The 23069-nt window shown below is 38.8% G+C and overlaps 1 protein-coding gene across 1 annotated transcript in view; it reads left to right on the forward strand.

Moving 5' to 3' along the window:
* Positions 1–3705: 3705 nt before the first annotated feature.
* The window catches only part of LOC136676417 (protein phosphatase Slingshot homolog 1-like), a 72783-nt gene continuing 53419 nt past the window's right edge, over positions 3706–23069 (forward strand). The window contains exons 1-2 of the mRNA XM_066653419.1: positions 3706–4225; positions 9096–9133. Of these exons, the coding sequence (XP_066509516.1) occupies positions 4139–4225; positions 9096–9133 (125 nt within the window). The 5' untranslated portion in view covers positions 3706–4138. The remainder of the gene's footprint in view (positions 4226–9095; positions 9134–23069) is intronic.

Raw genomic sequence — 23069 nt, forward strand, 5'->3', positions numbered from 1 at the left:
GGCTGCTAGTGCTAGTCTTCTACTCTTCACTACAATACCCTACTTGTCGGCCTTCCACCATATGCCTTTCTCCAGTACGGAGTGTGTGTCCTGAAATACACACCAGGGGTTAAGTTGAGGTCTTCAGATTCTGGCCTTTATTCTATCATCTCTTTTCCACTTAGTTTCCACTTATTTCAGGCTCAAATGATGGTAACCATGCCCATCAAGCCGAGATATTGCGCTTTAGTGCTTTTACCCTTTGTCAAACAAACTTCTCTGCATTGCACTCCGTTCTTACTGCTATCGTCTGAAGACTCACCACTTCAGTCTCTAATCATAACTACGTTTTAAGTGTGTATGCAATAATAAGGCACAATACTGCAAAATCCAGTAGCGCAATTGGTTAGCGTGAAGACTCTAAAACAGCACAGGCTTATCATTGGGAATATTGGAATACACCCTGGAGGGGGCGCCAGTCCTTTACAGGGCAACACAGACACACACACATTCACACCTACGGACACTTTCGAGTCGCCAATCCACCTACCAACGTGTGTTTTTGGACTGTGGGAGGAAACCGGAGCACCCGGAGGAAACCCACGCAGACACAGGGAGAACACACCACACTCCTCACAGACAGTCACCCGGAGTGGGAATCGAACCCACAACCTCCAGGCCCCTGGCGCTGTGTGACTGCGACACTACCTGCTGCACCACCGTGCCGCCCTATAGGCAGATCATTTTCCAAAATCTTCCTCTATAGTTCAACAGCCTCCTGTTGCTAACAGGACTGTGACATCTACAGATACCTTTTTCACAACTATGCACCTATATGTCTTTTTTGTAATCTGACAGGGTAACCTAACGCAGCAAATAGACTTATGGAGAGGTACCCAGGCAAATTCTAATTGGTGTAGACAAAACCGAAGTTACCTCCTTACTTACCAGCTACTTATTAAAATTTGCCATTGCACCTTAAATGGTACAGCAATTATATCCTGGTGAATGTAACTGCTACATCATATAATGTGGGCTGTAATCACAATATAGAGTTCCCTTCACAATAATCGGCACTCCTATTGAAGGTAAGTACAAAGAGTTAAAAGAAATTCACCTTTTGGTAAATTAATCTTGCAAAGTAAAAGTGAGGAAATTCAACCATTATTTCAGTGGTTTCCAGTGAATTCCACTCTAACAGTGATTTGTCGCATTATTTCATTTTGTCCAATAAGAAGGTTCAGTTTTGTACGTATTACAATGTTTAAAATATATTCCAGTGGTGTCTGGAAGCAAACGATGTGTACATGTGTATATTCTCATCAACAATATTTGACTTTTTTCATTTACATTTTTTGACAAATTTCCTCTTCAAATTACCCACAATCCCACACAATGTACATGAGTCCAGCCAACAGCTTTTTTTTCCTGAACTGATGCAGCTGTGACTTCATTGAACATTTTTGTGTGTCAGGGAAGTATGCAAACTGTCCAGATCTGTCACAAGCTAGCACAATAAGCTGATGTAGGGAGAGGGGGTCATCTTACCTACCCAGACACCAAAGCTAATTGTTCTCTCTATTACTCCAGGCCTCCAATGGCTGAGGCATTCTCCTTAATTCAAAGCTGCCAGTTCGACATGATGGATCCGAAAAAAAAAAAAAAATGAAAGAATGGCTGCTGGAGGGATACAGGAAAAAGTAAAGTCTTGGGGATACAATTTCTCCAAAACTACCATCAAATATCACCTTCATCCCAGTAGATGATTTGGAAGACATTCTGGAAAAAAAATAAAGTGTTTTCCTGTTGTCTACGTTGGAGTTTGCTAAACGATACTGTTTTCTTATCAGATGAAACAAAAATTGAGATTCATTAGCAAGAAGGTAGGTTTGGGGTATACAATGTATGACTACACTGAAAAGATGCCCACTGTTGAGTATGGTGGACGATCTGTGATGTCCAGATTAGCACATGGATAGTATATTAAACACAAATACATGTATCTACCATGCTCATGTTTACAATGAGAAAACCTGTGGGGCGGGCTAAAAGGAGAGTGCACCAGAAATTACCCAGAACCCTGGATGATCTGGAGAGATTCTGTTAAATTGTCTCATTTTCCCTGTTGTGATTTATAAGTAGAAGGAAGCTGTACAAAATACTGAATAATAATAATTTTGGCATATACCATTTACCATTGACAATCAGGGTGAATCTGGGCAAAAAACATATGTAGAGCAACAAGTAAACTACAGTAGTCTGTAATTGTAGAACAACAGAGTGCCCCTGTGGTCAGTGAAGCTGAGAGAATGAAAACAAGCAGGTGGTCATAATGTTATGATTGATTGGTGTATGTTTATGTAATGTTGTTTTAACCTAGTCTTGATTAGAAATGTTTCGTTTAAATAAATTGATTTCATTTATATTTTTCTCATGTTTCAGTGTGAGATTAAGCCAATTTACCGAAATATTAATTCCTATAACCTTTTTTTACTTATCTTTGCCAGGGGAGACAATAATAATTGTAACAAATTTTCAGTCTTTGTAATCATTTTTGTCACACTCTTCTTGGCATCTTCACTGGCCAAAATAAAAATAATAAGTCCAGTATTAAAATTTGCCATTGTTTCTATCACCATATGGCTTCTCGTCTAGTTGGATGCAGGTCTTTTTCAGGTGAGCAAGCATTGGAAGTTATATAAGAATTTGTTTACTGGAGTACATATATACAGTTAAATATTGGCAAAATATGACTGGTGTGTGACTTCAATCCCCCAGATGGCTCTGCATAAGAAACTGTCAAGAAACAGTGATACACTCAGCCACATGGGATTGGGAGTACCTCAAATAAAAATGAAAAAAGCAATGAAATTCGATTATGCAAGGCGAAAGCCACACGCCAATTCTCATATAACAAAAGACAAACACGCTGTGGTTGGAAGAGCCATGTTTCAGCTTGTTTTCGCAAACATTTAATGTTGTGTATTTCCATGCTAATGAAGAAAGGACCATACAGATATGGTCATGATATTGGGGGTGCACTCGTGAGACGTTTTCATTGACGTGGAGGCAAACAGTGGGTTTTTAGAGAGACATACACTACCAATAGCATGATGTCTTTTCCTGGGAACTCCATGGTTATTTCAGCAGGACAATGCCATGCCTCATTCTGCATGTCCTACAGCAAAATGGCATCACAGGCACAGTGTATGTGCATGTCAGACCTGCCTGTAGTCCAGACCAGTCTCCTGTGCTGTATTATTTAAGGACAGCAACCATGGTCTTGTATCAAGAAATAATGCACAAAAAACACTTTAACATACTAAAAAAATTGTATCCTCATTTTCTAAATGATTAAACAATAATTAAAATTATTTTTCTGTCCCAACAGTTGGAGTTTGTTGCAGACATCAAATTTATTTGTTTAAAATGGTTAACCAATCAATTTCAGAGAAAAACAATGTAAATTCATCTACATTTTCAAGAGAATTAACAAACCACAGATTTTAGTTTTTATTGCCTTTAAAATAATGTCTGACATATTCTGGATACAGGGTTTAAACATAGATAGACAGACAGATAGAATGATTGATAGATAGATAATTATGCATTGTCAAGGACTGGTTTGTTATATTTCATAGACAGAATTAGTTTTCATTGAAAAAACGCGGCCAAAGCTGTTTTATTCCATATTCGACAGAGTAGTTAGTGTGAGTATGAGAAGAACAGAGTCATCTCTGTCCTTCCCCAGACTGAGGTTCTCCACACAGACTCCAGCAGCGTTAACTCTGTCTGTGTGTGGATTCAGATTCAGATTAACCGCCTTCAGCAGCATCCCTCAGCAGACCGTACACAGAGACGGCTGCTTCATATACACAAGAGAAGCCTGCGGACTGACAAGGAGACTGTATTTGGCCTTCACTTATCAGAAAGGGTTTAATCTGGCAAAAGAATACTTAAGAATCCCCCAGATCCCAGTGGACGGGCGGTGGAGACGCTAGCCGCTACGGGAGGACGATGGAGGTTTAACGGCGGTGGAGTCGGTGACTTGACCGTGGGACTGCGCTTTGTACGGGATATTGTCTTCCAGAAAATAACGGCTTTGTGAGCGGAAGGCGGGCGTTATCCGGGCAGGGGGCGAGGGGTGCTTTCCTCAGCCATGGCTCTGGTAACGCTGCAGCGGTCTCCCACCCCCAGCGCCGCGTCCACCGCCAGCACCAGCACCGCCGCCGCGGCGGACACAACGGTAACGCCGCCGAGAGCGCCTCCGGACCACGGCCGCTTCTAACGACACACCGGGGAGGAGGAGGAGGAGGAGGGGGCAGGCCCGACTCGCTAGCTAAAATAGCTTCATAATTATTAACCCACTAGTTTATTGCCAGCGTTTAGGTTACAAGCGTCATAACATTAAAGCGAACTGAGCGTTTTCACTGAACGTTTAGCTCCCTCAGCTAGAGCTCGCTTATGTTGACAAACGCTTGGTGCTCTGCCAACAGCAGCTAGCAGGAAAACCGCCTTTTCCCACACGACTCACTTCATTCGGCCTCTGCGTAATAAATTTTAAAATTACAAATACGGCTAATTTACTGTCACTTTAAGATGTTTTTAGCCAACTGAACGGCCCATTCGCCTATTAGCAATATTGTAAATCCAGTCGTTATTTCTAATGTAAAACTGTTTTATTAATTGTCATTTCCATCCCTCCAGTATATCAATGACTTGCTCATTGGCGTTTAAAAAAATGTATTTAATAAATAGTTACACATTTATTGTAAACTCAAACAAGTTCTAATGACTAACGATAATGTCCTTTTATTTCATTTTATTCTTGTTAGCATTTATGTCATGGCATCCTTAAATCTACAAATGGTTTATTGGCATTTGTACTTCATAGCTATCAAGAAGGCGCTTCTGATATTAATCCTGTCCTAGTCTGACTAAATTATTTTAATAACTCGCCATTAATGACATCTTTTAACATTTCGCTGCGTGCTTATTTGCTGTTTATGGTTATAATGTTGCTCATGTAATGGAGGTAGCGGGTAAGCTAAGCTAAGCTACCTGTCAGTTTTCCTCAGAATTCAGTTTTAGAAAGGCTTGGTCTCGTTTGGCCCAAAAAAAATCACAGCTTTCAGCTTTTGTGTTGAATGGTGAAGAAGTATTGTTCTCTATACTCTCTTAGCAAAAAAAGATTCTGTATAATACAAAAATAAAGAAGGAAAAACGTTATGTTGAGGCAAATATATCAAGTTTTCTGTCATTTAGGAAACACTGAACACTGCAAAGATCCAAAGTGTTCTATATAAAACTCAGGAACCCAAGAAGAACAATTTTAAATGACTAAATTTTAAGTTACCTAAAAATTTAAACCACTTTTTGTCAACATGCGTCATATCTAGGCTTAGAGTCCTAATGTAAATGTAGCTAAATATGTTGTAAATTGCCCAAGTGTCAGCACAAAGCTTAGTCATGTAGGTTTGTGTACATGTAGCCTATTCTTATATTTTGAATTATACATCCTAAGTCCTGTGGTTTAGCCATGGTTGTAGTCAGGACGTTTTGAAAAGATGTTTGTCAAAGCAGAGACTAGGTTTTGGTCATGTGCTTTCAATCTGAATAGAAAAAGAAAAGAGTGCGGTAACACACACACACACACACAAAACACACTTGTCATTTGCCTATACAACTTTGCATATACGCACACACCTGGCATTTGCCTGTGCCATTAACCTCATGTGGAACTCAAATACACTAAAACCATTCATCCATGTTTGTTTCCCTGTTTCGGTTGTTTTTATCCTGTAAGGATTCACAAAATCAACCATTGTTGTCCTTATTCCTGTGAATGCGGTGGTTAGTTTGGTACTCAAGTCCACCATGGATGTGCTTACCCTGGTTCTGTTTGCTCCAGGGTGTTGTGTTGTGCAAGAGATGTGAAAGCCCTGAGGACCACCGGGCTTCCATTTTGCAGTGATTAAAGCTTGGGCATCGTGCCCTGGTACTGCTGGGCTTTTGCCCAAGCACAGGAGTTCTCAGGTTACCGCAGTGTAGCAACACACCAGCATCATTAGAGCAGTTTTAGAGATGCATATCAACAACAGCAGCTCCAGACACTGCTGACTAGTTGGGTTTATTCTGTATAAAATGTTTTAAATCAGGTGTACAATCCGTTGTGGTTTTTCCAGTCTGGCCATTCAGTTTAACCCTGACATCATGTTTATTTTGTCAGACGATGTGCAGTAACCTGTGGCTTTGTCCAGCAGAGGGCGCTAGGTTCACAAGCTTAGAGCCAACCGCGATGTAAACAAAGCGGATTAGGTCCCTGATAGGCACAGTTTTATTAAATCAACCCCTGCAGTATGGTCAGAGGACCTTCACAGATTAGTATGTGGTCTCTGGTTATTGCATAACATATGAATATTGCATATGACCCATGCTTACGTCATGGGTGAAAACTGCTTATTTCTAGCCCTCTCCTCGCAAAGTCATGTTAATGTGTAACAGCAAGAGCCAGATTTGTGCTCGGTAGCTTTGGATGTTCATTCTAGTGGGTGACACTGCAAGGTCCTTGTTGAGGTAATTGTCAGTTTTGCTTAGAGGAACTAAATGTTTTATTTGGGCTTAATGGAAGGTTCCATTGCGGTCCGTATGACATCATTGTCGTTAGTTCCCAAACGGGGCCAGTGAATCTTTCCACATCCTTGGAATGCGCTATGGGATGGTCATAGTTTTTGGGGATGGGTTGGGGTTCCTCCCCCCCCCTGTAGAATGAAATGGACTGTCCCTAGTGAGGGTGGGGCTGCTCCAGCGCCTTATGGCTGCACACACTCACACATTTAAATTCACAGCACAGTCTCGCCAGTCCAGCCGAGGAACACACAGCTGCAATGATGTCACCTCTTTGCACTAGCAGAGAGAGAGGGAGTGATAGGCACATGAGGAGCAGAGAATTGTGATGAATAGAAGGTGGAAAAAGAAAGCAAGACGACAGTATTTAGGATGCATAGACACTTGCAAGTGTGGGATGGCGTTGTGGCACCTCTGGCTTTACTGTAATTATTTGTCAAGCAAAATTGGCACAGGCTCAATTTCCGGCCGATCAGTTTGGTTATTTCTTTATATCCTCCGCCACATGCATCATACAGTGTCTCAATATATTTATAGGCACATCTACTTAATTATACTGTGTCCCATTTCTGGTTGATCAAGAGAGGTATCTTTGCTTTTTAGATTGGCACTGGAGCTAAAACTTTCTGACACTAAATTTGTGATCTGTTAGAGATTTATGATAAAGATTTATGCCCTAAGATGCTTCCTATACCTCTTTTCAGCTATGACTTGGCTAAACATTTTCAAACTTAGGCTGAGGAAAATCATATCCAAAACTGTCATTTTGAATGAAATGGCTATATTTGTGTTGTACACATCCAGACTTCGACCAAAACCTACTCTACATCGCAACATTTTAAACATAACTGCTCTAATCGACTCTGTTTACATTTCCGTAATTAAACTCCACAGAAATGTTAAAATATCTATGGTATTCCCCTTGATGTTATATGTACAGGAACATAACTTCAGTTTTGAGACAGAGAACTTTGCATTGTGGAAGAGTTTCCCAGGGCCAGTTTCGGTTTAAGCTGAGACACTTCCCTTCAGGCCTTTGCCCTTAGTTGGCTCACCTGCCTTTCCTATTGTTCTCTGCGTCTGACAGTAACCTAATCACCAGAGTCTCTCATCCTACATACAGTGAGGAACTATTTTTCAAGTGGTTATTGTTGTGATGAAACCAAATTTGTACAACAGGTTTTTCAGCATCTTAAGATATAGAACATATATGTCTGAAAAGCCAGCCAGAATAATGGGAAAGCAATGTAAAATTTCACCAAAACCTTTCACCTCTTGATATTAATATATGTAGGTCTAAGGGGGCCATTGGGGATTCTTCAGGATCTTATCTGATGTAGGGCTAGGCAATAATTCAATATCAATATAAAAAAACTGACCACCCATAACATTATGACCACCTCCCACCTCCCATTGATCCTCCTATACAGGAGCGCCTTGTAGTTTTATAATTACAGACTATAGTCCATTTGCTGCTCTGTGAACCACTGTGTCCACTCGCACTCCTCTCTGTTAGACACACCTTCGTCATTGGTCCACCTCGTAGATGTAAATTCAGAGACAGAATCTCATCTGTTGCTGCACAGTTTGTGTTTGTCGTCCTCTAGTCCTTCATGGGTGGACAGAGGATGCCATCCACAGGACACAGCTGTTGGCTGGATACTTTAGGTTGGCGGATTATTTTCAGTCCAGCAGTGACACTGAGGGCTTTAAAAACACCAGCAGCACTGCTGTGTCTGATCCACTCTACACCAGCACAACACACACTAACACACCACCACCACGTCAGTGTCACTGCAGCGCTGAGAATGATCTCCTGACCATTGAAGGGTGAAAGGGGCAAACAAAATATGCAAAGCAGCAGCTGGGCTCTAGTTTGTATTTGTAGAACTACAAAGTGCTCCTGTATGGTCAGTGGAGCTGAGAGGATGGACAGTGAGTGGAAACAAGGAGGTGTTCAAACTGTTATGGTTGATTAGTATTGCAATATAAAATGTTTCAATAACACTGATATGGTTTTTAATCACATTTTCAGTATTTCAGTATACATTATTTACAGCTATATACATCAGTCACTGACTTGTTCATTATAGGGCACTTTCGTCAGTTTATTGACCTCACCTTTAAAGTTAGTTTAAAAATATTAGTATTAATAAAGTCAATAGGTTTATGTTTCATGGGGATTTCATGTTTCTTGTTTGGTGTTGGCAGTTTTTCTGTGTCTTTTATGTTGTTTATATCGATATCAGAATTATATCATTTTGACAAAAATGTAAAAATATATTGTGATATAAATTTTGGCCGTATCGTCCAGCCCTAGTGTGATGTGATCTGTTTTGTAAGGTGTTTTTAATGCCTGAATGTTTCTTTAACGTGCAGAACGGTGGCTTGTGTGACAGCCTACTATTTCAGACCTCTGTCTGGGGTTTTTATGTAGTGGATGATCTGGCAGCCCTTTTAACTTCTTTCTTTCTGGTTCTTTTTTTCAGGACTTTGGCAGTGATGATGAAAGGCGGCTAAATCAAAGGTAAGAATTCTGCTGAATGTGTGTCTGTGGCTGCGTATGTTAGTGTGTGGAAAAGGGAGAGCCAGTGTCCTTTCGCGAGTACGCACCAAGCCTTGGTAACAGATGATTAAGAAACCCATCTGAGCTGTGTTTGGTGGAGCCTTCACCTCAGCCGGCACTTAAGAGGCTGTTGTCTGCATTGCTGCTGTATTGTAACGGGTAATCAAGGAGACTTTGTCTCCAATGGGTTGATCACTACCCTGCGCACTCTCAGCAAGCCATTATTTTGAGATGCACACAGACTTTTAATGTGGTCAGGTCTCAGAGGTCACACTAGTTCAGAATTGAGAGGTGCTTTTAATGCTTGTCTTTTTACCAGCTGCTACATTTTGCCTTGTCAATGTCATGCAGGGTGACTCAGCATTTTTGAATAGAGCTGTATGAAATATTTAAGTCCTGGCACTGTGAGGATGCTAGAATAAACATGACAGGTTATGTTTTGGGGCAGAATGCATCTCAAAATTACTCTTAAACTAGGCCTTGGGTCCTCGGGGAGCGATACAGTCAGCAGTGGTAAAAGTGCTTTCACATTCCAAATGTGGGGCAAGAGTCCGACAGCAATAAAATGTGTAGGTGAAATGTTTTTAACCATATTTACTGACGTAGTTTTGTAAATACTAGGTCAGTATTGAGTATTCATCTCAGAGATGTACACAGCACTGAGTCGAGACGGTCAGCTGAGACACAAAACAGGCTTGACCTTGACCAGACCAGTGACCACTGGAAATCAATAGTCTTAATTTGTTGTGATATTTAAGCAAGCCATATTTATAAAATTATACAACTTATTTTGAAGGCAATGCCAACGACTCTGCATCTTTTAAGGTGGAATGGTATGAGTAAGAAACAGACAGTAGCTTGGACATGGCTGAGGTTGAAATTTTCTGTAAACTTTTATTCAGTGTTTCAAGTTACCACAGAAACTCGTTTGTAACACACGCTGTTTAGTTTTGTAGCAGTTTCGTGCTGTGTTTACTTTCATGCAATTTGCGGTCTCTGGGATTTGGAGACATTTCCACCTTAAGTAATCTGTCACAGTAGAAAAAAACAAGCAGAAATGGAGCAACATTCTTAACCCTTTATGTTTTTGAACGTTCAGAAGTAGTGCCACAATCCAAACACCTCCAGATGCCTTTTCATGGTTGTGGTTCAGCCAGCGATGTACTGCACCATTTTGGACCGAGACCCTTTGTTTTTTTTCCCCATTTACAGAGCCTAGGTAGTGTACAAACACCGGATTTTTTCCAGCGTGCCAACCAAACAGAGAAGTAGCAAATGGTGAAGAAGTTTTTATATGTCCCTTCCCTTTATGACTGCCAATAACTACTCAACATTACTAATTTGGCCCTTGAGTGGACAGACTTGCCTGTAATGACTTTGTCATGTTTTTCCAACTATTTGCTGTGCATATTTCTCCTTTAACATCAGCAGTACAGTTATTTCTGAGGGTGGGATGTCAAATTCAATCCACCAGTCACTTCCTGTGTTACATGACCTCTGCAGCTCTGGAGACTGACCTGTAGAATCCTCTGCAGACTTCTGCTTCCTCTGACCCCTAATCCTCTCTGTTGTCCATAGACTTAGCAGTGTAATAGCTACAAAGGAGACAGCACTAATAGTCACAGACTCACTGCTTGATGTGCAGCAACGCTTTTAGAAAACTAATCTGGACTTTTCTAGATTGCACATGTAATTGTGTTACCTGGCTGAGCTTAACTGCTGCCTGATGTTAGTCTACTGCTGAATGTTAGTTGTAATGTTATGGACAAGGCTGAGCAACAAATAAGCATTTAATCCTATGAAAATGTTTTAAATAAGTGTGAATAACATGGAGAATTTATTGTGCCTAAAGTAGTAACTCTATTTACACCGTGAAGGTAAATTTAAAGCAGTAAATCTATATGAGAAATAGATGTATATACCAAATATGGTAGCCCATTTAATGCAAATTTTTAAGGAAATTCTTCAAAGCATTAAAGGGAATATCTATGATTGTGGTTAAACACAGCTGTCTCGTTGTTTTCATTCAGAAGCTAAGCATCTTTTAATGTGGAACAATTTGTTTGAGAGGGAAAAAAGAGTGTTGTTTGTATGTGGCTGAAATTTAAGTAATCCGAAATTGTAAAACTAAGTCAATACTTTCTCTCCGTTGTCTAAAAGTACTCCAGATGCTTCTGCCATAGAGAGACAGACAGACAGGCGTCCGTCCGTCCGTCTGTTCGTTTGTTTGTTTTTAAATCAGACTAGTTTCCAGAATGCAGACAGACTGGAGATCTAGCAAATGGTGAGGAAACATCTCCTGAATTTTATAAAAAGTTTTTTTTATTATTACAATTATGAACATCACTTTTAAGTGCTTAATAATAACTTAGAACCTTTTTATTGATGCTGTTCTCAGATTTTACCAGTTATATTTACAAACTTTATAATTTTCTATAGTCAAAACCTAAATAAATGTACATGCACAGATCAACCTTAATATTACGACCTCGTCCACACTCGCTGCACATTCTCTGAGTCCCTGATCATACAGGAGCACTTTGTAGTTCTACAATTACAGACCAGTCCATATGTTGTCCTGTATACTTTATTTTCACTCTCTCACCCTGTTTTTCAATGGTCCGGCCCACCACAGCAGGTATAATTTGGGTGGAGGATCATTTTGCAGTGACTGCATTGCTGCAGTGACACTGACGTAGTGGTGGTGTGTTATTGTGTGTTGTGCTGGTACAAGTGGATCAGACAATGCAGTGCTGCTGAAGCTTTTAAAGCCCTCAGTGTCACTGGTGGACTGAGAATAGTCAGTCTAGCCAAAAGCGTCCTGTGTTCACTGATGAAGGACTAGATAATTGTTTAAAATTTCCCGCTTTGAAAACTACATTCTGTCCATGTAATAGCACCACTGCAGGGCTGCATGAGTTAATTTAAGCCGTTTTGTGATTGCAGCCCTTATTTGTGGAAAGCCATTTTGTGTGATAATGATATTAATAGAATGTTTCATGTAAAAGATAATAATCAAGCTAATTTAAGACTGCTGCGTGATAATTACATAAATCATACTATTTGGACCACAATGATTCTCAATAAATAGATGACAGCTTATTATAAAGAGGATTTTCCCCCTGTCTTTTTATTCTTCTCTAGTGTCCTGTTTAGCACAGAAGGTGTTTTTGACCTAAATAAGTTCATGTGGAAAGTAAAGGAACAATTGTTCTCTCTGGGAACACTACACACCCACTTTCTCTCTCTCTCTCTCTCTCTCTCTCTCTCTCTCTCTCTCTCTCTCTCTCTCTCTCTCTTATTTATATATATATATAATGACAGATTCAGAAATCAGTGCTTTTTAAATTATTCTCAAAACCAGGATGCGGGAAAAGAGGTCAGATATTTTTAGCATGAAGCCAACAGTGTCTGCCTCTGATGTGTTATTTATAGTGCTTATTATACTTTTTATATAGTTTTTAGTTTTTACTTTTTCTTAGCTTAAAACTTGTGTTGTTACTGTTTTGTGTAAACCCAGCTCTACTGTATGTTGTGATACTTAGCTGTTTACCTCCTGGTGATACTGCTCTATGATATAGAATCTGTTTTACTTGTAATTGCACTGTAAATAAAGAAAGGTTTTTGATATCAAATGGAACAGTTCCCCATTTTGTTGATCAGTCAAGACAAGTTTGTTGTCTGAAGTTTAGTTCTTTAGCAAGCTGTGGAAGATTTATCCATTTTTCAGAGCTCCAGAATAATCACTTTGTCATTGGAATTGGGATGCAAACTATGTTTCAGTTAATTAATTTGCCTTGTCAAGCCAAATTACTGTTTATCGAAATCTTATTATTATTTTTTTTGTTTTTAATGCTGCTACTCTTAGGGTTTTCAAGTTACAACCACAAAATTTCACAGGATTATAGGACCAAAATCACTTTGTTTGTGTTTTTTGGAGCGATCCGACTTCAGAATTTCAGAATATGAGCTTCCAAAATGGGAATTTTTTTCCATAGGAATGCACTGAGCCAAACTGCAAAATTTTCGTACAATTATCATACAAAATCCCCCCATTGAAATGCGTTATGGAATGTTCAGATGATGATGTGACAGTGAGCACCTCCCACCAGGGAGAGAATGCGTATGGCTCCCTTCCTCTCCTTCAGTCCTGCAGTACTGTCAGTACATGGAAGAGCTCAGGGGCCATCCAGCCCTTAGTCAGTGCATTTAGCAGGTAATTTAAGGTGGATAGGACATAATAGGTCCTGTGAATATAAAGTGGAATTAGTTTTAAGGTACCAGACTAAGTATAATTGCAGTCTTTTAAAGGTGGCAATTTATTTATGTGAAAGTTTAAAAATAAAATGGCTGTATTTTTAAGGTGGTGTAGTTTTTAAGGTGGTCATTTAATTAAGAATATTATGTTTTAATGCAGAATGTTAAGGTGGTAGTCTAAAAATATATTGCCAGCCCTTTAAAGGTTTTAAAGATTATATGAAGTGTTTTTTTATTTAAAGTGGAAGCCTAAATTATTTTTTAAATGTGGCATTTAAAATATCTTGGCAGTATTTTCATGGTTTTGAGGTTTATTTAAAAAGGGTAATTTATTTAATATGGAAGAGTAAATAAAATGATCACTTTTGAGTTGACATTTTTATTAAGCTGGTAGTATTTTAAAGGTAGCATTGGATTGATTGTTCTACAAATGTAACCTCATAGCTATTAAGCATATAAGCTAACTTTGTAATGATGTTAGCGATATGTGGCAAGCCAAATTCAAAGTTTGTCCATGAACATTCCCCCCTCACATTTTAAACTACAATTCAAAAGAAGAAAAAATTGTGTTGTTTTTTCCAGAAAACAAGAAATTTACAAACAAGCCTCAAAAAATAAATGTAAATAAAAAAAATATTTTGTTTTGTGTTCCTCCTACTACAGCTTTGACAGAAACTCCTGTGAGTTTCTGCTCTGAAGCAAGTGTGAACTTTAATTTTTGTTGTGAAGTTTTGGTGGACTCACTGATCTTGCACGATTGTCAGGGCTTCCATTTTCTATTGGAGAGAGATTAGTTTCAAAATAATTTACAAATGCGTAAATGTTGACCCACAAATTAAACACAAGTCACATATGTGTTTCACTATTCACAAATTAATACATCCCAATCTGTGTCTCACAGACTGCAATTTGTACAAACACAGTCACATTCATAAATACATGTTTTTGTTTTTCATAGATATATCACAATTTTATGTGAAATTAAACACATTTGTTTAAATTTACATTGCAAATATTTGTAAAGTTGAAGTCTCGAATTTAAAATTTATTTGTAAAATGTAGAATCTGCGTTTGTGAATCAAGTCACTCACGTGTTTTTCGTGACGTGCGTTTGCAATAGGTAGTAAATTTAAACAAATGTATTTATTTTCGCATAAAATTGAGATATATCTATGAAAACCAATGTATGAATGTAACTGTATTTGTACAAATTGCAGACTGTGAGACACAGATTGGGATGTATTCATTTGTGAACAGTGAAACACATGTGACTTGTGTTTAATTTGTGGATTAACATTTACGCATTTGTAAAGTATTTTGAGACTAATCTCTCTCCATAATGGAAACTCCACGCAGATCGAGCTTTGAACCCAAGACCCCAGCGCTGAGAGGCGAACATGCTAACCACCAAGCAAGCTTGAAATTATTAAATATAAGAATAATATTTAATAATATACAGGATTACTGTATAAGATACGGAATAAACTAATATATTTAATAATAAACTTTATAAAACTTTAAATATTTACTAATAATGATTCATTAAAATATTTAGTGGCATTAATGCAGAAGTAATAGTAAGTTATGTTACTTATTTACATGAATGACCATCATGTTTACTAATTTATTAACAATGGATTAAGTAGCAGTTAGTTTACAGTTAATGAATAATTAAGATATAAACTAACCTATTAATTACCAGTTCACTTAATTTCCAATGCCTAGTAAATCAATCAATTACTAAGTATCAGTTAATGCTTAGTAACAGGTAATGAAGAGTTAACTATTGAGTAAATAATGGGAAATGAATCATTATTCGTTTTATAATTAAGTGAACATTAGTGTAAAGTGTTACATGAAATTCAAAAGGTGTTTCCTCGCTTGCTAGATCTCCAGATCTCCAAACAGATCTCCAGTCTGTTTGCGTGCTTGAAACTGGTCTAATGTGTTTTTATGAAGCCAAAGTGTGTAGATTAGTAAAAAGACCCATTGGTTTTGTCCGTTATGCTTCTCTCTCTCTCTCTCTCTCTCTCTCTCTCTTTCTCTCTCTCTCTCTCTCTCTCTCTCCCTACTCATGGCAGAGGCATCTGGATTATTTTTAGACAATAGAGAGAACTCCAAACGTTAAAAGCCATGAACTGGGATGTAGATATTGCTAGTGACTGCTCCATAGGTGGGTAATATTGACTTATTTTTGCTGTTACATATCACCTCCATTCGGGAGATGCCTAAATGCATTACCAAAAGTGCTATAAAACTAAACAACTTGAATTACAATGAGTTTCTGTGGTAATTCAAACAGTGAATTAAAATAATAATTAAATAATTGATGATAACTTCCAATATAATTGTATACTTTAGATTTTCATTTTACACTTTAGTAGTGAAATCAGAGGTAGAGTCATTTGTTATAACCTTGAATCCAGTTTATAATCTGGTCGTTTGCCCCCCTTTTCCTGATGTAAATGCCTCTGTTCTCCTGGGAATGTTTTAGAATACATGTTGGAACATTGCTGTTAGTATCTGTGGCACTCACCCATGAGAACATTAGTTAAGTTTGGTTCTGAAGTTGGATGGTCCGTGTAACACAGTTCCACAGCCCAGTTAGGCCCTCTAGGCTATGCTTGTTATTGGGTATGGTGACCTTATGTAATGATATTTTCTTGCTTTATCTCCCAGTCGATGTGTTTTTGTTTTATTCAGCTCCTTGCCCCTCATTTACTCTATGGTGCACCTGTGAGTGGTTAGTTATTAAACTGACCAATGATTCTCAGGTGCTTGTTTTGTAGCCTTTTGTGTTTAAGTCCATTGTCTCAGATCTGTACTTTTAGCTTATGTGCAGCTGCTCCTAAGTGTCCCATGCTGTTAGCTACTGTTCTGTGGAGATTATACAAGCTGTACATGCACAGATGAACCCCAGATTTACATTTACTCCCTTCATGGTCATGTTAATAAATTGTGTTAAGAATTGAATTCTCTTAATTTTATATTATATTCCTGTGTGCTTGCAGAAATGTGAGATAGCCATGATGAGTTCAGGCCTGTCCTGTGCTGATCTCATCTATCCCTGAAGTAACAGCCGTCTGTTACGCAACAAAAAAAAAATTCTTGTAAAAATGTTTGAACCCTCACAAATTCCATTACACTTGCATAACACTGACCTGCTTGATATGTGCCTGAAATGACAGGTGGAAAATTGAGATTACTGTACCACATGGTGCAGATTGCTCCATAGATTCTTAATGAGCACATATGGAAAAGACTTTATGTGAAAAGGTCCAGAGCTTGTATTGATAAATCACCTCAGATCCCAGATTAGGACTGATATCACCAAACCCAGGGTAGATGTCTAGCTCCAGACTGGTATCTATCCTCAATTTAGATACAGCCAACAAGCAGAAAGATTAATTGCAATTTGAAAGATTACAGTTTTCAAACTGTAAGAGCTGTAGTATTTATTACCTACAGCCTACATCTTTAACAATGGTGTCTTAATAAGTTAAAAGTTGGGAAATTTTAACGCAGTGCAACAGAGAATGTGAACTATCTAGAGATATATAATAAGCCTAATCAATGTCTACCACACTCCTGTGTGCTGTGGTATAACCTCCTCCCCCCAAAAAACACATGGTCTTTAATTTCTAGAAAATAATCACACGCTAAATCACGTTTTTGCACTACTACACTGTTAACCCATTCATATTTTATAATTTTTATTTTTAAAAGTATTTGTGTAAACCACTTTGAGCTGCATTTATGTATGTTAGGTGCTATAGCAATAAAAATGTATTATTATTACTATTAATATTATTTTTATGATACAAGCCTTGGTGATACTTAGTACTGTCATCACTGAAACTCATTAGGTACAAAGTCTCTCTCGAATCTTAGGCTTCTCATAATTTGCCTTGTGGAGAAATAATATTTATATCCTTTTTTTCCCTAAAACGTAATGAACAATAAATGGAAAAAATAATTAATTAATTAATTAATTCGTTCATTCATTCATTATCTGTAACCACTTATCCAGTTCAGGGTCGCGGTGGGTCCTTTCAAAATGGCCTTAAATGATATAGCATATTGAATTAAAATAAACAAACTCATATTGTTTGCAACCCATTAGTCTTCACAGTGCAAACCAAAGTTCTGCTCTGACCAATTAGAGTTTTGCGACGTGAACTGTTAGCATCTTGACCAATCACTGTTGCAGATAATCAGGTTCGGTGGTGTTTTGATATAATAGTAGTCAAACTATTATACATGCTAGTTTTTTGTAAGTCACTTTTACATTTTGTATGGATTGTAGAGCCTTAATCCTGCAGAGTTCGGTTGAATAATATTTCATTTTGTAGGCCTTTACACGTCCCCCAGTGCTGTCTCTAGATTTCAAAGTGCAACTTTGCTGCATTCCTAGGCACTGCTGCCTCTCTGTCCTCCTGGCCCAGTGTAACTGTTCTCAACTGTTCGGCTCAGATTTCGCCGCCCCCGACACAACCCGTCTTTCAGACGGAACAAAGCAATTGCTATTGTGTGCTTCTTGACCCTCCATTGCTTTTGTTTTGTAAGAATGCTTGGCCTCCCACTCCATTTTGCTATGGTCAAGGATCAGCATCACCCCATTCAAATCTTTGCTAAAGGATCAGAAAGCGATATTAGATCAGCACAAAATAGACATTTTCTTCTAACTCTGCCTCCTACAACTGTTCTCTTTCACTCGCTCTGCATTCCAGTACAGTAGAAGTTATCAAGCCTTCAAAGAGGGAGAAACAGGCAGCTTTTGATAAGGACAGAGTGAGAGAGGCCAACATAAACACATTCATGGAAGGCTTTTTGCATGAACACTTTTGTAATCTTTGCAGAATTTCACACTAAATATTGTGCACCTCAAGTAGAAGTGTTTGTTAGGTATTAAGAGTTGGTGCTCACACAGGGAAGTTAGTTTTGGTGTGGGGAATCATTAAACTTTATAAACACAAATATTCATCTGGCTGGGTGTAATGCATGGAATTCATTTTTGCTGTTTTTTAGTTTGTAGTATTGTCCAAAACTTATTTCCTTGTGACCAGCCATGTACAGAAGTTTGGTTGCACCAGGTCAGATTGCTTGATTTGTTGCATATTGTCATCTTACAACTACTGTTTGTTTTTTTTAATATAATATTTAAAAAAATAAAATAAAATATATATATTAATTCATTCATTATCTGTAACCGCTTATCCAATTCAGGGTCGCGGTGGGTCCAGAGCCTACCCGGAATCATTGGGCGCAAGGCGGGAATACACCCTGGAGGGGGCGCCAGTCCTTCACAGGGCAACACAGACACACACACACACACATTTACTCACACCTATGGACACTTTTTTTGAGTCGCCAATCCACCTACCAACGTGTGTTTTTGGACTGTGAGAGGAAACCGGAGCACCCGGAGGAAACAAACGCGGACACGGGGAGAAAACACCAACTCCTCACAGACAGTCACCCGGAGGAAACCCACACGGACACGGGGAGAACACACCAACTCCTCACAGACAGTCACCCGGAGCGGGAATCGAACCCACTGAGTAATATCACTGAGCACTTGCCCTAGTATCAGGAGAGGGTGAAGATTTTGGCTTGCAGGTCAGGAGCAGGAATCGAACCCACTACCTCCAGGTCCCTGGAGCTGTGTGACTGCGACACTACCTGCTGCGCCACTGTGCCGCCATATATATATTAAAAACGTAATATCACTGAGCACTTGCCCTAGTATCAGGAGAGGGTGAAGATTTTGACTTGCAGGTCAGTTGCAGGTACTAGGCACAAAAGGGTCTTAAAAAAAAAGAATATATATATATATATATATTAAAAGAAAAAAGAGTAGAGTCAGTTTATATTCTGAGATGAGCTGATAAGACGAAACATTTTGGATTTCGGTTCAAAAACTAGTTAAAAGAACACAAACTTTGGTTTGGTATTTTTGCTCCTTGGCTCCCCCTACACTTTCAGAATGTAATTCACTTTTGCAGAACTGTTCTGAAATCAATGGGAAATGAGGCAAAATTGATTCAAAGTGACTATTCAAAAGGCTAGGAGTCAGGCCTTGTAGGTAGGATGGTCTCCCCTATTCTCTCTGCTCACGGTGCCAGCTAGCATGGGTGTCTCTAAGCTGATGTGATTGACCTGGATAGTTTGCATTCTTCCCTGGTGTGATAAATTTTTCAGTGGCTTTGTGTTAGCAGCAATTCAAATATAAGTGGTAGGTTGGCTTTACATGTCTCAGAAGTTTTCCCACAAGCTAGCTTTATAAGGCTGTACATTTCCACAATACTGAAAATAGCATATTTCATACTTATACTGTTACTTTCTTCCCGAGATAATTGTACGTGCTTTTTCTCCACAGTGGCATCAGTCAGATTGCTACATCTGTGATCCAGCCGGGTAATTTCTGCATGTAGAGACAGCCGCAGGAGCAGCCAAGCACAGCTATCTGTGTTTTTGTTTGGGTTCGCTCTCCTATCAGAGAACACGTGCGAGGAATTTCGGAATTTGGCTAGAACGCATTAAGTGCAGCAGTTGCATAATTACACAGAAATAAATTGGATTGAATTTGGGAGGAGCTCATGCTTCTGTGTGGTACTGGCAATATCTTTTGTTTTGGCCTGTTTTATTTAGACAAGCTTTGTTTCTGAATGGACAGAAAACCCCACACAAATGTGACACTCGAGGACACCTGGTCATCTAATAGCAGAAAACAGGCATTGTTCTGGGGTCCTCTTGGTCGATTCAGTGAAGCAGTCTCCTTCTTTGCCTATTAACTGTGTCTGCCCTGTGGACAATATGGAATAAGGCTAGTTATGAGCATGACTCAGCTTTTCCAGTCTGTTAAACAGAACGCTCATAACTTAATGTATAATTAGGGTAGGTGGATATACGGTTATTTCTGCATGAGTTGAATGAGAGAATGTTTCCAGTTTTTTAACCTCACCCCTATGTGCTGCACTTGAATCGTACCCTCCATAACCGCAAAATATTATTTCCCTGTACTGAGGAAAAGAATCCAAAATGAACTGAAAACTGCTTTACAATTAAGGCAACTGGGCAGGTGTTGAATTGTAACTGATAAGGTGTACAAATAGAATTTAAAGCATTTAAAATTCAAAGACAATTGAATTAAAAAAAAAAGACAATTGTCATTTTATTAAAAAAAATAAATAAATAGATAAAAAATGTAAAATGTTAATACACTACATTCATGCTCATTCATTCATTCATCGTCTGTAACCGCTTATCCAGTTCAGGGAGTCCGGAGTCTACCTGGAATCATTGGGTTCAAGGTGGGAACACACACTGGAGGGGGCACCAGTCTTTCGCAGCGTGACACACACACACACACATATATTTACTCACACCTACGGACACTTTTGAGTCGAGAATCCAACGAGTTCTACCAATGTTTGTTTTTGGGCTGTGGGAGGAAACCCGGAGCACCCGGAGGAAACCCACGCAGACACGAGGAGAACACACCAAACTCCTCACAGACAGTCACCCGGAGAAAACCCACGCAGACACAGGGAGAACACACCAAACTCCTCACAGACAGTCACCCGGAGGAAACCCACGCAGACACGAGGAGAACACACCAAACTCCTCACAGACAGTCACCCGGAGGAAATCCACGCAGACACAGAGAGAACACACCACACTCCTCACAGACTGTGAGTGACTTGAACCCACAACCTCCAGGTCCCAGGAGCTGTGTGAAAGTGACACTACATGCTACACCACCGTGCCGCCCCACATTCATAATCACTAATATTAAAACCACATATTTAAATAATTTCAACCAAAACTCTCAATTAGTTTTGGATACAATACTATCCCCATGAACAGAACATACATGATGAATAAATTCTTCTCGCATGCAATTTTAAAACTACAAAATCTTTACAAAACGTTTTGTATTTTTATTTATTTATTTATTTATTTTTATAAAATGACAGTTGTATTTTCTAATACCATTCAACAGTTACCACAAAATGACAAAAGAGCAGGAGAATGGTTACACAACAAACACTTTAAAACTCATTTGTACGCCTAACATATCAGAATTACAGTTGTGATACTCCAGCTGTAAAGGTCTTACCCTTGCATGACCATCATAGGGGGAAGAAAATCTCTGTGTCAATTGGGCAGCCTTTGACTTATTGCTGGTGGACAGCAACTTCATAACTTTCTTATCCAACATAAGCTATGCTTAAGCTGTAGAACACAAGAAGGTGTTACCACATGTTCTGTGATTCAGCTGCAGGTCATCTTATCTCAGCCATGATGTTATTTGCAGGAATAAACAACTTTGAGTATTCATTTGCTTTTATACAACAGTGAAATAAAGGGCAAAAAAAGCAAAGAAGTCTCATACATCGTTTCAAACATGCTTTAATGTTGCCATTTACTGGAGCAGCAGTAAAAAGGTATTATTGGACACTTTTTTTCCACCTTGAATAGCTAGGCCTGAGCATTAAGAAGTTTCAGGAAAATAGTTTATTACTAGGATAGTTTACATAGAGATGGCTATGAAAATATGCTCTCTGGTTTGAGTGTTTTATTTTCTGTATTTGTTTGAATGTGTCTTATATCTTACATCTTGATGTAATGCCATTCTTCTGTATACGAAAAAAAACCAACCCTTTTTTGATATCATTCATATAGGTCATGATTTTTTAAATACGTTTAGGTCCATTGTCATCACAGATGCCTTTGCTAATGCAGCTAATGACCAAAAGAACAGCACGATACTGGTGTGCTTACTTAAAAAAGCAAACTTCAGACCACAACCATGCCTTGGCTAATTAGTTATGTTTTACACAACATGATCTGAAGTTATTAAAAGTATGAAGGTGTTTTGTGTTGAGGCTGCTTGTACATCCACTGCTTTCACAAAAGCTTGTGACTGGGCTGGCAATGTACAGCTGTAGATTTAGCCTTTTTTTTTTCTTTTCTTCAATCTTTCACCATCTTTCATTCCTCCATCCCTCCATCAGTGCGAGTCAGTGACAGAATATACACGTTATGTAACATTGGTCCATGGAGGTTGAAGGGACTTTCTTTGTTACTGCTGCTGGTGCTGAAGTAAGTGTGTGTGTGTGGATGTTGCAGAAGAATAAAGCTTCTCTGTGTTGTAGCACTGTGTGTGTGTGTGTGTGTGTGTGTGTGTGTGTGTGTGTGTGTGTGTGTGTGTGTGTGTGAGAGAGATAGAGTGTGTGCTTATTTTTGTACATTTTCAGGACAGTCCCAATATAATACTCTTGAGCATTTTGCAAAAAAAAAAAAGAAAATTTCCACAACATTTTTGTAGGGAATAGTGAATTTCAGTTTTGGGTTAGATCTAGAGTTCCATTAAGAAATTTTGTAGAAACCTCTTCTAAAGAGTGATATCGACTGTTTCATGTTATAACTATTGCTGACACAGGTGTTCAGTTGCGAATATAGATCTTGTCAAATCTCCATAGGAAAGCAGGAAATTTAGTGGAACCCTTTGGAGCAGCTGAATAACCGCCAGGCCCGGTGCTGAGTGTTGACTAGATAGCTAAAAGATTGGACTGTGGGGTGAAGGAGCACCATTCAGTGTTTATGAATACTGTTACTTTTCTTGGTCATGCAG

Source organism: Hoplias malabaricus, chromosome X2, assembly GCF_029633855.1.
Source record: "Hoplias malabaricus isolate fHopMal1 chromosome X2, fHopMal1.hap1, whole genome shotgun sequence".
In the NCBI taxonomy this organism is placed as follows: Eukaryota; Metazoa; Chordata; class Actinopteri; order Characiformes; family Erythrinidae; genus Hoplias; species Hoplias malabaricus.